Below are 18,100 nucleotides of genomic sequence, written 5' to 3'. Positions count from 1 at the left end.
ACTTCCTCCACCCACCACAAACACTTCCTTCTACATGAACATCCCTGGAACAACAATGGGTCAATATTGTCCTACAGCAAGTTTTGATTTAAAACACCACCTCTCCCTAAAAGAGCTATAGAAGCTGTAAACACTCCCTGCTACCAAGCCTTCCATCAAGACTCCCAAAGCACTGTGGAACTAAATGAAGTGATGTATGATTCATTAATGAAGGAAAACATCCAAAGGGAAAGGCATGGACCAACTGTCACACAGTGCAGCAGCAGCAGAAATGGTAACAAATCCTTTCCAAACTTAAATGCCAAGAAAAGGACTTTTATTTAAAAAAAAAAAAAAAAGGAGCATTCTCCTACCCTCAGCTTTATGGGTTTATAGGCTCTAATTTCTTGTAATAAATGTAAGATGGTTTTTAAAAAAAAAAAAAAGTCAGTATTAGAGCACAGGATCTGTACATTTGGAATCAAAGTATCCAAGAGAAAGTTAAAACAGGAACATGCCCAGTGTCCAAAATAAAACCTATGTTAACAAACTACACATAAAATATTAAAAGAACATACAACATCATTCAACACTAAATAGAAACATTCTAACATCTAACTAATTCTGGAAAAGAAATATACTATAAAATAGGTATGTTAGAAGTATCACAAATAAGCATTTGACAACACCAAAGTTACAAGCAGCAGTTAGTCCACTTTCTTAAATAAGGAGTCACCTGCTACATCTTAAGTATTATTTCCAAGGCAGTTTAATTTCAGCTACTTTGCCATGAAGTATTAATCACAAAGCTCCAATGCCAAGAAAAAGATATTTGAAGTGCTCAAGTATTACTGTCAATTGCTTTCTTTTGAAAGCTCAAAAATGAGTTAGCCTAGGGAAGTTACTGAGTACAAATGGATTAATCCTAAAAGCCCTCTATCACTTTATAGCACAGCTGGTGGTTCATCCACACATCTATGTAAAAATTAAAAAACAAGATTTTGGCTGCCTCAAAGAACACCTGTATTTGAAATATTCTAAAATTCTCATAATTTTATAAAATTAAATCATGCTTCTTTCCATATTTTTTCCCTATTAAAAACTGAGTCATTAGACTAACACTCAAATTAAAATTGGAAAGAACCTTTATTATGGAAACATACTATGTTGAAAATGCTTTCACTCCTTCCAAACAAGCACACAAAAGTTGATTCTAAAATCAGAAATTATTAGATTTTAAATTGATTAACATGCTAACAATTCAGGGGAACACTTGAAACCTATCTGCCTTAATAAGCAAGCTTTTGTTAACATGGACAATTTCAGAAATCATTATTGTCTATTAGTTCACTGAAGGAGATCACTAAAAAAAAAAACAACACTGGGACATTAAACAACGAACTTCTCGAAAACTGATGTCAGCAAAACCTGAAATAAGACTCACCTTTCTGCAGCTGAAAATGCATTTCATTGAGTAATATTGGACACGTGTTAAAAAAAGTTTCAATTAATTAATTGACCAAAACCCCAGACTCCTTAATATTGACATTATCTTAGACCAAAAGAGCATCTAATCAACAGTTAGAAGAACAATACAATTTCCAGTACTGAGAGACTCTTGCTAAATGACAGCATTTTGCCTACTTTATACATGCAACTTCCTCTGAGACACCTCTAACAACATATAATTAGAGATCAAAATGCTGCTGTTATGGCGACAGCGCTGATCTCAGTATCAGTCATGTTGTGAAGGCCGGCTGTGTTTTAGCAATTAAGTCAATGAGGACATAACTTGGGATTCTGCTTTTCTAAGTGTGCAATTAGGAGGTTATCATGGAACCAGCCTGCCTTTTTATTTTTTGTCTGTTGTTTTGTTGGTCGTGCAAATTTTTTTTGTGGTTTGTTTTTAGGGTTTTGTGTGTGTTTGGGTTTTTTTTTCATGGAACCACAGAGTGGATAGGGTTGGAAAGACCTTAAGATTATCTAGTTCCAATGCCCTGCTGTGGCCAGGGATGCCTCACCCTAGACCATGTCCCCCAAGGCTCTGTCTGACCTGGCCTTGAACACTGCCAGGGATTTTGTTTTGGTTTGCTTGTTTTTAAAGAAAAGCCCTGTCACAATTTTTCATTACTTCCAGTTGGTTTCTTTAATTTACACCAAATAAACATTGGAAATCCAGCACTAGCCAAAGTACATTTATTAAAGGATATAATGCAAATGCAAGTAAATTTAAAATACATTCCCTAAAACCACTAATAAAAATACTATAATACTTAGAAACTTAAATTTATGTTTCTCCCATCGACCAACATTGTTCAAATTCAGAGCATGAATATGGCGGCCAGACTAAACAGGAAGAACTGAACAGGATACCTACAATTCTTTCATAAATATAACATAGAGCAGCATTCCCTGCTGCAGGGAAGATCCCAGAGGACAGATTAAATGTAAAAATACATCAACAATTTCCTAATACTTCTTCATACAGGAAGGTATTGCACAACCACAATGCTACTGCTCTGTTGCTATTAACAGAGAAATTGAACACACAACTGCAAATGCCTTTCTTCTTCAACTCATGGAATACTGTAACTCTTCAATTAATACATTCTCCCGAGTACAGGTAAAGAATAACCTAGAGTGACTGGAGCTATCTACTGAAATACACTGACTTCCAAATTGTAAGATTTAAAAAAATGTGTTAAAAAAAAAGAAGTTAAAATCCCAAACTCCTTAAGCATGCAGCATTCTCAGCAATTCATACAGAAGATCCACCCTTGTCATTAAAAAAAAAAAAATTAAACGCAGTGTCACTTCAAAATCTTGAGTTAGAACGTAATGGTTCACCATTTTAACAGAATGTAAAAATACCAACGCACTTCTACTGTACGTTAGCAGCATCTCCAGAGTCTGAAACCATCTGAAACCACTGATCCTGATCACCCACACAATGGTTTCTTTTTCAGAATCATTTTGCATTAGCTGCATATTGTGTCCTCAAGAGTATTTTCTTATGTGGCCTTTTCAGTGTCCTGAGAAAATACATAATATCTGCAACCTAAGTTCCTTCACAAATCTGATGTCTGGAAAAGCTAATTCATGCTGCAGCTATTGCCTGAGTTTTCATTCTTCTTCCAAAACCAGAGAAGGGATCCCATGTTGGTGAACCCTGTCTGTACTGAATATATAAGGATTTTTGTCATTTGAGCAAAAAGAGAGAAAAAGGAAGAACCATCAATGTAATTTACCTGCCTGAACTGAATATGAAGTTTATCTCTGAGATCCATATAAGAGTTTCAACATTATCAAAACCAAACATTCAAAAGACATTTGTGATAATACTTTAGGGTCCAAGGTTAGTCCGTCAAGGTTGCATATTTGAGGAGATACAGGAGCATAGTGACATTTTAAACCTCAAAGAACATAAGCAATAATTTGCTGAAAAACATATCACATTCATCATTCCTACCAAATGTCTCTAAAGAAGCCTGTGTCCATTTATATGTACAACCTTCTAATTTAAAATAATTTTAAAATCCAATAACTGGCACAGCATGTTAGTGAAAATATTCAAGACAGAACCAAACATATCCAATGAATATATCCACCAAGGATCATTCTCTCAAGTTAATGCTTTGCATTACTAATTTCAACACCTTAAAAGAAACAATGTGCCATGATGCTTCCATCAATTTGTATCACAGAATCACAAAATGGTTTGGGCCAGAAGGGACCTTAAAGATCATCTAGTTCCAACCCACCTGCAAGCACAGCCCAGAAATCTGAGACTTCAACAGTTCTCCAAGCCCAACGTGCAGCAACAACATTACCACGTTTGTGGAAGTTTGATTTAGAAGTGGTTAAAATATATGCAATTAAAACCGGCAGCAGTATTTACTTAAAACTGATGATTCTTCTACTATAACCCTCTAACACACTGGACTTACCATTAGAAACTTGAGAACCCAAAGCATGTTCAATAAAATGAGGCAATATATGAAGCACAACATATCTATGCTACGATACAGCAGCTGAACATCTTACTCACTAGCATTAAGACAGATATTTCACAGTATTAATCATGGAATAATCATTAGCACTGCCCAAATCACAATACCTTTGATTAATGGCAGTTTACAAAAGACATGAAGAAGGTACTGACTGACTGACAGGAAGATGGAAAGAAGCCTGAGAAGTGACCTAGGCATGGTAACTTAACTTCTCCAGGCTCAAAAAAGCAGCTCACAATCTACTTCTTTCTTGTTCATTCCACCTGTAGGAGCAGCAGCTATGACACTTAATTTCATTGTGAATGATGAGAAAGTTACAGTTAGATTAAAAGGTACTGAATATGTGTGTCTAAAATTAGCACTGCATCTACAATTAGAAATTATTTCTAAAATGTTTTCTATAAAAATTATTAATAAATTTACGGAATAAGCAAGTGTTTGTTTTCTCAAATTCTGGCTTCACCAAAGAAGTGAAGATTTTTAATCAAGCAGGCCTATTTTTGGATCTTCTTGAAAAAACACCCTCGTACACCAGCTGTTTGAATTTATTCACTCCTTCGAATTATCACACAGCAAGATTAAAGGAAACAAAATCAACTACCTCCCCCCCCCCAAAGAGAATGGTTAAATTATGGAACTACTTCCTGCAGGATGCTGTGAGGGTCAAGAGTACATATAGATCATCAAGTCATTACGTAAATTCATAAAAAAATAGGTAAGACCTACTAAGCCACAAATCTATAAACCAGAGGACAAACTTATGTCAGACTGCCAGAAGGAGGTATACCAAGATAAGCATCACCGCATGCTTACTCTGTTCGTACATTTATTCCCTCATGATCACTCATCACCCAAATCAGAAACAGGGCTGGATGCATCTTTGGTCTGATGCAGAACAGCTGTTTTTCATTAGAAAACAAAATCTCCTTTCTGTTTTGTCTATTCTGTTAAGTACTGAAAAAGAAAGCTTTGTTTTCACATTCCTAGAAGACAGCTTATTACAGTTAAAGTATTAAATCCAGTTCATCTGCTTTTACTTTGAATGCCAATAACCCCTATTCCTAAAGGTAAGTTTCTGCAACAAAGAGATACAAAATGTGGTACCTTGCAACCACAGTTGCAAGAGGCAACTGCTTACTGTACAAAAAAAGGGGAAGAAAAAAAAAAAAAATCTTTTGACTTTAGTTAAAATGCTCTTCTAATTGTATTATGACTGAGGGAAATCACAAAAACCTCACAATTTATTTATTCTGCATGTTCTTATTCAAGCAGGAAACATAGAATCATAGAACAGTTAGGGTTAAAAAGGCCCTTAAGATCATCTAGTTCCAACCCCCCTGCCATGGGCAGGGACACCTCACACTCAACCATGTCACCCAAAGCTCTGTCCAACCTGACCTTGAACACCGCCAGGGATGGAGCATTCACAGCTTCCCTGGGAAACCCATTCCAGTGCCTCACCACCCTTACAGTAAAGAACTTCCTCCTTATACCCAATCTAAACTTCCCCTGTTTAACTTTGAACCCGTTACCCCTTGTCCTGTCACTACAGTCCCTAATGAAGAGTCCCTCCCCAGCATCCCTATAGGCCCCCTTCAGATACTGGAAGCCTGCTATGAGGTCTCCATGCAGCCTTCTCTTCTCCAGGCTGAACAGCCCCAACTTTCTCAGCCTATCTTCATACAGGAGGTTCTCCAGTCCCCTGATCATCCTCATGGCCCTCCTCTGGGCTTGTTCCAACAGTTCCATGTCCTTTTTATGTTGAGGACACCAGAACTGCACACAATACTCCAGGTGAGGTCTCACGAGAGCAGAGTAGAGGGACAGGATCACCTCCTTCGACCTGCTGGTCACACTCCTTTTGATGCAGCCCAGGATACGGTTGGCTTTCTGGGCTGCAAGCGCACACTGAAGCCAGCTCATGTTCATTTTCTCATCGACCAACACCCCCAAGTCCTTCTCCGCAGAGCTGCTCTGAATCTCTTCTCTGCCCAACCTGTACCTGTGCCTGGGACTGCTCTGACCCAGGTATAGGACCTTGCACTTGTCATGGTTAAACTTCATGAGGTTGGCATCAGCCCACCTCACAAGCGTGTCAGGGTCCCTCTGGATGGCATTCCTTCCCTCCAGGGTATCAACCGAACCACACAGCTCGGGGTCATCGGCAAACTTGCTGAGGGTGCATTCAATCCCACTGGCCATGTCAGCGATGAAGGTGTTAAACAAGACCGGTCCCAACACCGATCCCTGAGGGACACCACTCGTAACTGGTGTCCAGCTTGACATTCAGCCATTGTCCACAGCTCATTGCGTGCAGCCATCCCGCCAGTTCTTTACCCACCGAGTGTTCCATCCATCAAATTGATGTCACTCCAATTTAGAGACATGACCAAGTTCAGTTCCCCACCACCACTCTCTCCTCAGACAGAAGCTTCTGTATGTCCCATAATTCTCAGTTTTTTCCAAAATTAAGATCCAAACAAAGAATTTCAATGTCTCTACAATGCCTCTTATCATCCTCTGCAGCACTTCCTAGGAAAACCTGTAGATAAATCAACTCCTCACTGGTCTCTGTTTCTGTCACTTAAATAATTTGTCACTTCTCTGTGTGTACAGACCAATAGATGTATTACAGCAATCAGTGATCATTTTAACTACAAAGTGCTTCAAGTTCTTTTACCCAAGGATATGACAGAGTAAGATAAACAAAAAAACAAACAAACAATATTCAAGTATTTTTAGTCTCAATCTAATTTGCCACAGAAGGCAAATTACTTGATTCCAACCAAACACACTTTCCAGCGATAGACGGCCTATAAACACTTGTAATAAACAGAAGCAAGCAAGCTTCTCTCTTACCAAAAAAGATTGTTTACGCCTTGTACAAGTTGCAAGAATTAACCTTCCTAAGACATAAGAATCATGAATTTATTTATTTAAATCAGTTTAGCACTTTAGAGGGAAGAATTGACATTTCTGATCACCAGTAACTGCAGAGAAACCCTGCCCCTCAGACAGCACTACCCACACACAGCTATCCCAAAGCACCTCACCTCACCCTGACTGCTCACTCTTTGCTGAAAGACCACAGTTATTATCGAAGTCTAATAAACAATAACCTATTTGGTAGCGCTGTGCTGTCTTGCATAAACTGACAAATTCATTACTTATTCTAGCATCTGAGTCAAAGCTCCAGTGAGTGAAAGCCTGGGTAAGGAGCCGCATAACACAAGCACAGTGAAAATGAATTCTCAGCAGGAAAGGTACATATTTCAACAGTTTACTCAAGCCTCATTTAGGAACATCTATGTGAGGTCACAACAAAATTAGGCTTATGAAGGCATTACACAGTCATGATGACCTACACAACCTATGAGATTAGGAAGTACGCATTAAAAGGACAGTCACTGTACAGCTGTAATCACCAAAAAAAAAGAAGAAAAAGACTAGGCAGAGAAGAGGCTTCTAATAACATATATATAATTATTATTTGTTTAGAAGCTAAAAGCAAGCTTTGGTGATATACAGTCACAAATTAATCATGTTTATGTTAAATGATTCACCATTTGATCAAATGTTTAATTTTAGTAGACAAAACTGAGAAAAGTGCCAGATTGGCATGGCAGGGACCTGATGATACATAAGTGCCTGGAAAATCCAGACTCAGAAATAAACTCTGGATTGGGCCTGCACAGAATGCTTGGGGCACAATGTCTCATCACACATATGATGCACACAGTGTCAGAGAAAGGCAGAACAAATGGTAACATCCTGCAAAACCCCTGCTGGCATATTCTCAAATAGTACTGCCATCAGTTTTAGGTAACTACAATACTTTATAGTTGCCAGAAATAAAACGAAATGAAACTAATCATACTGTGTTTTCAATCAACTTCCAGCTGGCTGCCACCATTTCAAGAATCGAATTCATTTGTTTTACATCCATTAACATATTTCCTTCTTTACTGGTTCTGAGAGACTCATTTCAGTGGTAAGGGGTATCAGTCTGGACCATAAGAAAAATAAGCAGCAGTCACTACAGTACACATAGAATTGTAAAAGTATTACCCTCTCTGAACCATATACTCCTTCACAGTATATGGTTCTACCAGCCAAGGAGCATTCTAGCTTACAAGTCCCATATACACATATAACTGTTTAATAGTAAAAGCCTCGGCCCTTTGATGAGCTATATACAAGCAAAAACTTTGTGGAGTCCTTTAAAAGCCAGAGAGGAATTGCCAACGTGTAGTTCATTAAAGGATTATGCCTCATCTCTAATAAGCAAAATGGCTTAACTGGAATATATACATATAGTAACATCTTCATGTATTTATTAGCTTAGAGTTGAAGATTTTATATATGCTATAAAGTGAAACAGGTTTCTGAAATCTACTAGTCTAAGAAAAAAACCCAACATTACATGGTCTGTTAATCAGGAAAAGAAGAAAGAATTTTTCCAGACCACAAGAATGAGAAGTTAAGCGCAGCATAAACTCTAGATAAAGTAACCTAAAATAACTCACATACTGCACCCTTTCCAATCCTTGTACACTAACACTACTCCAATAAAAAGCAAAATAGCTGCAATTGACTAAAGATACAAAAATAGGAAGGGTAGCAAAATATTTCCAAACAGTAACTTGTGTGAATATAAAAATATAAAGATCATTTCAGTGCTCCATTCAAACTTTACTTGAGCAGAAATGACAGACTGGATATTCTAAAAAGAAGGGCAAGTCTGCACAAAATTTAAGGATGGATTCCATGATCTTCAACAAAAGGTAAGCAAACATTTACTGGTGACCTTAGACAGATGCTTCAGAAGTTCTGAGAAGTCTCACTCACACCTCTCCTTTCAGCTGTTACTTTTTCAGTCTCTTAGATCTCAAAACATCAAGAGTTTAGTAGTTTTCTAGTCACTAGAGATTCTTAAAACCTACAGGATCTGAATTTCTGATACAAAGCAGGCATTTTAAAAGAACCCCTCCAACTTTAATGCAACTAGTCTTCTCCTGTAATCTCTTTGTATGCCACCACTATGCTCATGCATCTCAGGAGCTACTTCTATCGCTGTTCACAAACAGGCAAGTTTTAGCCCAGAAACCCCATGACTTACTTCAGTTTTAATGCTTCTTTCTGTATTTTCCTTACTGATTCGTATCTTTGTGGATTACTGCAGAAGTAAGAATCCTATTGCACACAGTCCTGGCTAAGTATTATATCAAAAAAAAAAAAAAATCATCCTTAATAATTGGAAAAATCTAAACATAATTATTTGATCTCCTGAAACCTGCTATCTACATGTCTCAGGCTCTCAAGAACTTTCAAAACTTTTCATAGCCTTAAATGCCCTGCACATAAAGAGTAAATACAGCCCTATTATTCCAAAATGTGACTTTACAGACATATAAAGATGACATGAAAATCACAAATAAGACTGTCCTAAGACATGCTGCTGGCAATAACCCTAGCTGACATTGCAGAATTCCAACTTCAGACACATATAAGGCTTTTTGCTATCAGGATTTACTTTCTTCAGAAAGCTGGTACAAAACTAAGACCCCTTAAGTATTCTTGCCAATGCAACTGCACTAGAACGGCATGTCTGTAGAGATTTACCAGTTTTCCAAGTACTAGCAAGGACTAAGTAAATAGGGACAAGAAGACTCTTTCTTCAGGACTGAGAGTACCATCAAACTCTGAAAGCTGACAACACAATTTGGGTTTTTTTGCAGGGTTTTGTTTGGGTTCAAGTGGAAAAATAGAATCATAGAATCATGATCTTCTAGTTGCTGTGCACTGAAATGAACCTGGAAGACAACGGAAAAGCAGATTAATTTATTCACTGTATTGGTGGAGAAAAGTGTTTTTCCAGTGTTGCCTTTCAAAAGTATCTCACAAGAAACACTAATGTTTCTTGTAACCAGGGGACAGAGGGAGGCAAAAAAAAAAAACCTTTTTGGCAGCTGCTTGTTCAAGGGATATATATGCTTAAAAAAAAAAAAAAGAAAAAGTAGCAGCCTTAAAGGCAATGGGTTTCTTGAGAGCTTCCTGTCACCATTAAGTCGATCCTTGAACACAAAGCCCAGATTTCCTTCTCATTACCGCAACACACTGAACCAGCCCAAAGTAAAAGTTCATTTTTAACTTTCTGCAACTCTCCCTTCACATCAGTACCACATTACAGGAGTTAGTACACTACATAAGATACAGCAGCAACTTGCTTTCCACGACATTACAGAAAACATCAGGCCCAAATATGGGAGCCTAACAAAACAAAAATAAACAAAATAATTTATTGTATATTTATAATCTGTCTCGCAAAATCACTCCCAGCAGTGCCATGGCATTTGTTGCCATTCAGGCTTCTGTCATAACTCAAAAATGGGATTTCATTCAAAATCCTGCCACTCCAATAAACCAACCAAATGTACAGTGACATTACTAAATCACCCTTATTGCATCTCTTTTCTCTCAGCCTCCACTTCCCCAGAGTACCTTACATTGTATGACATAAATCCCAAGAAGGTACAATCACAGACAAATGTAAATCTCAGGTGGGCCCTCAAAAGTCTATTTAGACACATATTCCTTGAAATGCCGGTAAATAAGAACATTAGGGACTAATGCTCCTGATATACATTAAAGATACTTTATGATCATGTGTATCTTCCAGTATACATTCTACATGCTACACCTAATTTAAAAAAAAAAAAAATCAATACTGGAAACATTTTCAGACATATGACCCTAGAAGTGACAGCAGTTTAGGCAAGGAACAGGCTTACTTTTTTTCACCTTTGAGAAACAGGAATGACCCTACTTTCTTCTTCCTAAAAAGGGATTAGCCGACAGCTAAGGAGGACCTTATCTATTAGGAACCTCCCTGCCTTCATGAGGTAGACACACAAGTGTATTTTTGTCCTTTGCATTTCTCCTTCATTAACTATGCTGCCCTGCGCTGACCTGCCTGATAGCTCCCCGTTCCCGGCCGCACGGCAAGGATGTGTCAGGCGCTCTGCTCCAGGACCCCAACCCGAGCACTCAGGGGTCCGCGTTATCCACTCCTCGCCTCTGAGGACCTAAAGGCAGGCCCCGCAGAGCAGCCCGCAGCCGTCTGTCCCCCCGCAGCCCAAAAGAAGGGACTGCCGCTCCAGGAAACCTGCGTGGCTGAGGAAGCGATCAGGCCTTCCCCCAGCGAGCCGCCGGGAAGGCCGCCGCCGAGGGGAGTGAGCGGCGGGGGAGGCTGCGGGGCCACCGCGAAGGGCCGGGGCAGGCCAGGCCCCCCGCGCCCAGGGACAACGCAGCCACCTTTCCGCCTCACCCCCTTCCTGCGTGACCCGCTGCCTCCAAGCAGGAGCCGCCGCAGCACCCACCCAGGCCCTCGACGCGGCACACCCGGCAGGAAGGGGGACACCCCTTTGCCCTAGCGGGCACCCCGTGCGGCCTGCCCGGCGGGGACCCACGGCCGCCCCGCCCCGGGGCGAGCTGCGGGCTAGGCCCCCGTGACAGGGCCGAGCCCAGGGCTACGACCTGGCCCGGCGCCCCAGCCGCCCCCCCCCCCCCCCCGCCAGGCTAGGCCCGGCCAGGCCCACACCCAGGCCCTGCCCCCGCCCGGCCGCGGCCCCCCACCGCCTCGCCCTTCCCCTGGAAGGCCCCCTCCCTCCCCCCACCAGCCCAGCTCCAGCCCAGCCCCCTCCTCGCCCCTGGGCCTCGCTTACCCCCAGAAGCCGCAGGGGCAGCGCGGTGGCAAGCTGGGCGCCTTGCTGCGCTCGCTGCCGGCGTCTCCCATGGTGGGGCCGGGGCGCGGGGCGGCGGCAGCGGCAGGCGGGGGGGCGCGGGGTTCCCAGCCGGGATTCCAGGCCGGTCAGCTGGAGCCGGGAGACACCACTGGGGAGGTGGTGGAGGGGCGGCCGCGGGAGGGGGGCGGCCGCGCCCTACCGGTCGGGCCCGCTGGGGAGCGGAGACACGGCGCGGAGATCCGTGCGGAGGCCCCTCCCGCCCGCCGGCTTCTGTGACGACCCCGCTGTGGCAGCGGGGTGCGCCAGCCCTCCCCCGCCACTCGGCCCCTGACTCAACAATGCGTCCCCCCCGCCGGCGCCTTGCCTCCCCCTGTCCTTGAGCGGTTTGGTTTCGCCAAGGCACCGGATCAGCTGGGAGTGGCATATACCATAGACTATCCCCGGGTGAGAGCTGAGTTAGAGCGGGGACGGTAACTAGGGAAGACGCAAGTTGGGAAAGCGTCCATAGATTTGAGAAGGGAACGGGCTTCTCTGAGGAGGCTCAGCTGGGGCTGAGGCCTTCAGGGCTGCCCGGAGCCGCTAACCTCTTGCGGCTCTACCCGCGCGTTACGCACATGGTGGTACAGCCAGGGAAGACCGGCGCGGCGGGGGTGCCGGTGCTGCCCGCGCAGGCGCGGAGTGCGTGCGACGCGGAAGTTGGTCGGTGCGAGCGGGTCCCGGAGGGTCTGTCCTGCATGGCGGTGCCTGCCCGGGCCGCCGCGGCAACACAGCTCTGCGGAGGCTGTCGGCCGGGGGCTGCCTCAGCGAGAATGGACTGATTGTTGCCAGCCCGGTGTGCCGGGGTTGGGCAGCCTGTGAACACCCGGTGTCTTTCCCTGGCCGGTGGCCTCCTCTGAGGAACCCAGTGCCGGGGTGTGAGGGACGGACGACGGGCACACAGGACACATCGGAGGACGGGACACTCTTCCCCCTGGGCTCCCTTTACTTCCTCTCTACTGCGAGCTGGGAGGGAGGCCGGGAAGGGCCCAGAGGGCTCCATCTGCTCGATCCTGTTTATTCTGTAGATGTTCGTTCTCAGTTTCCCTGAAATAAAACCTGTCAGGTGTCTGACGTACTCGGGAGGGGTTCTTTGCCGTTGGTAAACGACACTCCCTGCCGGAGGACACTAAGCTGAATGATGGCTGAAGCTTTGGCGCTGGTGTTTTGGTCCCAGGGAAAGAGAGGAGGTATGGCAAGCAGAGAAGAAGCGTACAGCGGGCACGGTGCAATGCCTGCGCCCTTTGATGGGTAGGAAAGGTGAAGGGAATTTCCAGGAAATGGACTTGAGGGCTCTACTGGCTTGAGGGGATTGTACTTCTGGTACCAGTTTAGCAAATGGCCGTAAGTTACGATTTTGCACTTGAAGTACCTTGTTTTTTTTCTGTGAAGTGGAAATACTGCTGACCCCCTGCTAAAATTGCCTTTTTGATCCAAGTGAAAAATGCTATGTGGAAAAATGCTGGTGTGGTAATAATAAATGTGCGATTTTGATACATTCTTGACGTGCTCTTCTGTATCTTATACTTTGATTTTGGCTTCACAGAAATCAGGGTTATTTAACATTGGAAATAATAAGTATGCTTAATAAAGTCCAGAGTATATAGTTTCTGTGATCAACTAACTAATTCTGCCAGTGACCCTTCGAATATTAACCTTTTTTAAGAATTTTATATCAAATTAATTCTTGATAGAGAAAAAAGTAATGGGATACATATACACACATGCTTGACTTTTTAATAAAAAGCTTGAATTTAGTTGAAATGATGTGAACAGACTTCTTTTGAAGAGACTGGTTTGTGACAGAATTTACTAGGAAGGGTAGTTTTATCTAACTAACTGTTGAGTCTGGGTTTACTTGGCTCTCTACTGATGCATCACATGGGCCATTAATGCTCCAGTACCTCAACAGTCACTGCTCTTCCTCAGCAGCAGCTTTGAAAGCAGTAACGTTATTGGGTGTGAGACAGATACGGTACAATAGAGACAGGATGTGTATTGAGAGTTTTCATTCACACGTTGACTGGTCCAACTGGCAACCCTCTTTAAAGCGCCCTAGATGCTTCCTCAACTATTGTATAAGCATCCCTCTGGATAAACAAATGGATAAACAGCACTTAGGAAGCTTATGCAGAGATATGCACCATATTAGTTGGATAAGATTGTGAATATTCGGACACAGGAAGTCATCATGTGGCTCAGGTATAGCAAAGCGTGTTTCAACCTTGGGAAGTTTCAACCTCTTTCAACTCTCTCCCCCATTCATTGTAAACATGCATGGGGGAGGGAACCTACTTAGTGGTAGGAAAGTACCTTGAAGAACAGTGATGCCAGAAGAGGAATAGTGAGCAACTACATGACAAGAGAAACAGACAACGTAATTTTAGTTCTACACACCTGAATGAATAAAAATGATGGGGAAGGTGGTAATCCTTCTTAATGAGACTCTAGTAGCCCTTTGGCTCTTTACCAGCTATCCATTTGCAGACAAATCAGAGAGAATGCACTGTAGAGCAACCAAAATACAACCTGCAGACACTGAAATCCTTGAAAAATCTAATGTTTACTGTTTTGCCTGGGAACGTTGCATATAAGGAGAGATCCCAAGCATACATTCTTCTTTAAAATTATAAACAAAAAAGAGGAAGATATTTGCCAGCAGGATGCAGAGTGTAATAGAAGTTATGAAAGAGATGTCTCTAAGGGGAGAAATGCTTAGGACAAATACAAAAAATGTTCTCATGTTGAAGTATGATTTTTACCTCTCACTGAGGTGCTTTTGACTCATTCTCAATGGGGCCCTGTTGCAAGATTAGATGAAGTAACAGACCTCACAGGTCCAGGAGGCAAAACTCTACCAGATTTAGAAGCAACAATTAAATACCATTGTTTCTAAAGCGCTTCCCCCCCCGATATACTAGAAAAGGTTGTACCTGTATATGGTCAGAACATTTGGGGGTTGTTTATTTTAGTATAAACATGATTGCCCAATTGAGATACATGTGCACAACCATAAAGTGGAGCAGGTGGAGAATGTCACAAGTATTGTACATCTTCTTTCTCATCTCGAGATCTAAATTACCATAAAATGGTAAAAGTGACTCATGTGGTGCCAATCTGTTAGAGAGACTCTTGAACTGATTGTAATAATCACCACTTTTTACTCTTCTCCAGTAGGCAGAAGTGAAACCTTTTCGAAGATCATTCTTTTAAACCCTATATTAAGTCTGAAAATAAAATGAGTATGTGGGAAAGGGCAGTTGAGAGGACATGTCTGAGCTATAGTCATAGGTAATGATAAAAAGTGAACAATTATGATGATTCACTAGAGCCCAGGGCATAAGCTACAGACCGTGAAGACATTAACCTGCAGCAAGTCAGCAACACAGATGTGACCCTGGAAAAGGTGACTGAACCATGCCAATGACTGGCTGAATGAGAACCAGGGCTGCCAGGTTTTCAAATGCCTACTCTCCCATGCATAGTTCATCTCATTTTCTGCATTTGAAAAGCTTATCTTGGGTTTTGTAGGCACCTGGCACAGGAGGGTATGATCTAGCTGAATGCCTGAAGATTTGCTTATTCATTTAGCATAATTTAATTTAGGTGTCAGTACAAGCAGTCTGAAGAGACAAGTGCCTGAACGTTAACCTCTGGCTTGGGTCATGAGTGAATCTGACTCTAGTTTGCTTTGCTGTTTGAAGGAAATCTCCAGATGAAAGAAGGCAAGCTCAGTTCATCTTGGCTTTCAACACTGGTTGTGTTGACAAAGAAAAAAAAAAAAAAAAAAACACCTCTTCAAAAAATAATTTAACAAGCTGTGAATTATCAATATACGAGGTCATGTAGATTAGAGAGGTTTTGTAGCTGTGTCTTTTTAAAGCAAAAACCATAAGTTTGAAAATAAAGGGACAACTAAATAGTTACAGCACAGAATTTGGAGTTAGGACTTTGACATTCTTCTGGTTATTTTAAGTCTCTGCCTCAGTTTTGTTTTCTGAAGTGGAAACTAATAATCTCAGAGGCAGTCTGGTAAACACATCTTTATTGGATGGCATATTTAAAAATTAGGAATTGTTATTATTATTACTGTGACTAGGAGAATGCATTCTTTGCAATTAATGACTGGATGGAGGGTCCAAGTTGAAAGAGAAAACTCGGCACAGCCAGTTACAATTTGCATGAATATGACTAACCCAGAGGCAATTATTATTAATAATACTTTCATTTAATTCACACATGTATTACTTACCCTTCTTGCCCCATATATAATGCAGGTCACTTTGAGAAAAGCACAAATGCAAAAAAAAGGAGTGCAATTATACAAACATTCTAGGTTAGTCTAAAAAATGCCAGATAAATATATATATATTTTTAATCAAAACATTAGGCATAATTTAATAAAAGGAGAGAGGATGCCTAGAAAATAAAAGTGGGTGGTGACTCCACACAGATGTGACATTGAGTAATACTGAAATCACTCACAGAAAAATAAACCTGCAGATGTTAAAAGATATGTAGATGTGGCACCTAGTGACATGATTTAGTGGTGGTCTCAGCGATATTGGCTTTGTGGTTGGACTCAGTGATCTTAAAGGTCTTTTCAAACCTAAATGGTCCTATGTTCTGTATAAGCCAAGACTTCTAGTCTAATAATTACTATAAACCATGAGATTTATGTGAATGTATAATGCGAATCACATTGTGATAGGCATTTCCTGATGCTGGATACCAGACTCGGCAAAGACCATTCTTAGCCTTTGAAAGCTCTTTTTAGCAAATGATCTCCAGCACTTTTTCTTTAAAAAAAAAAAAAAGTCAAGCATTGTTACAGCAATTTTACCAGAAGGAAAGCAGCCTTGGAAAGCAAAACAAGCTGTTCTGGCCACAGAGGAAAGCACCTGCAGGTCTTGTAATACCATTCGCATTGATCAACTCCCAGTATAGCAACCAGTGCAGAGTCTGTGCCCCCTTGAAAAGCTCATTGGGTGCTCCTTTAGGAACCCCAATATCTCCCTTCTCTGCCCCGTGGTCCAGGTTCACTTAACAGTGGTGGCCCAAATCATCTTTGCTGTAACTACTTGATTTATAAATTAAATGGATAAAAATAAATAAATAAAGCTCTATGCATGTCCTTCCATTTGAAGAAGAAGCTTAGGCTAATAGTGAAATGGAAGGGTAAAAGACTAATGATATTTATCTATTTCCTGTTTTCTTTACCTGTCTTCCCTGCAGCATTTTCATAATGCGCAGCGCAAAGGGACCTTGTCTGCACCTAGGTCTTTTGGGTCCTGCTGCAGCACAAGTAAACAAGCATAATAAAAATCTCATCTTGTATAAATATAAACCTGGCCAGCCTTCATTAGACTGGAAGGTGCCTGCCCCTGGCAATCTGTTTGAATATAAGCTATTTCTGCTCTCTCCTCCACTGCTCTGAAGATGTCAGACCGGGGACTTGGCAGCTGAACATATTTCCAGACACCTCAATAGATTTCTCAATTCTCTGACTTCTGACCTGGTGTTTCTGAGCATGGCTGAGATGAGCAGTAATTCCCTCATAAATGCTCCAGTGGTGGCGAGGCTTAATTGCTCAGCAGCATGAGAAAGTGTTTGGTGGTTCAATGACAAAAGGTCTTGGAGAATGTGAAATGGGAGCTGACAGTTCTCCCTTGCTGCCCCTGCCTGCTCCCCTCCATAATGTATCTGACATTTAGCTTTTATAGGGCTGTGGCACCAACATTAGCAGAGTAAACCCTTATATTGCTGTTTATGGTATCCATGTGATCACAGCAAGATCAGAAGTTAGAAACTATAAGGGCAGCTTGGGTAATTTTGTAAACAGCAGCAGCACCAATTTCTTTTACAGCAAGTAAAAGAACAACAACAACAACAAAAAAAAGACATTGCCGCTGGAAATGAAGAACATACAGAGCAGCTGTTTGAAATTTGTCTGACACTGTTATAAAACAAGTTTAAAGTGTTAACGGTTGTACCCATGGTACAGTTTCCCCTGCTGTGTGCACACTGACAGCTTTGCTTTATGCTGAACGACTGAGCTACTGCAGTTGTGCTCAATGCCCTTGCCTTTCAGATCAACATCTCTGAGAAGCATTTCCCCATCTGTTGGCTGCAAATGGCTGGACAGGCTCTGGGTGAACTTGCAGGCTTGCGGGCAGGGATGCTGTGCAATCAACCATAACTGTCATGCCACGTGGGAGCATCTGCTGGGCTGACTAATGCATGTGGTGGTCCTCAAACCTTCTGGCCCACTCAGCTAAATCTGTGCCTTCTTCTGACCCAAGGCTGCGAGTCACACCTCCAGCCTGCTAG

The 18,100-nt window shown here is 42.0% G+C and overlaps 1 protein-coding gene across 3 annotated transcripts in view; it reads right to left on the bottom strand.

Moving 5' to 3' along the window:
* ZFAND3 (zinc finger AN1-type containing 3) overlaps positions 1-12,328 on the bottom strand; it is a 139,357-nt gene extending 127,029 nt beyond the window's left edge. Inside the window, exon 1 of one of the 3 annotated variants that reach the window (XM_057415468.1) lies at positions 11,714-12,328. In XM_057415468.1, the coding sequence (XP_057271451.1) occupies positions 11,714-12,158 (445 nt within the window). In that variant the 5' untranslated portion in view covers positions 12,159-12,328. The remainder of the gene's footprint in view (positions 1-11,713) is intronic. The other 2 variants (XM_057415467.1, XM_057415469.1) reach the window with 2 other exon arrangements.
* Between the last annotated feature and the right edge of the window lie 5,772 nt (positions 12,329-18,100).

This window comes from Pezoporus wallicus, unplaced genomic scaffold (genome assembly GCF_028554395.1).
Source record: "Pezoporus wallicus isolate ANWC-B61680 ecotype Strahan unplaced genomic scaffold, APGP_CSIRO_Pwel_v1 contig_5352, whole genome shotgun sequence".
Taxonomy (NCBI): domain Eukaryota; kingdom Metazoa; phylum Chordata; class Aves; order Psittaciformes; family Psittacidae; genus Pezoporus; species Pezoporus wallicus.
The sequence above is the reverse complement of the archived record's forward strand: the minus strand, read 5'-3'. Positions and strand labels throughout refer to the sequence as shown.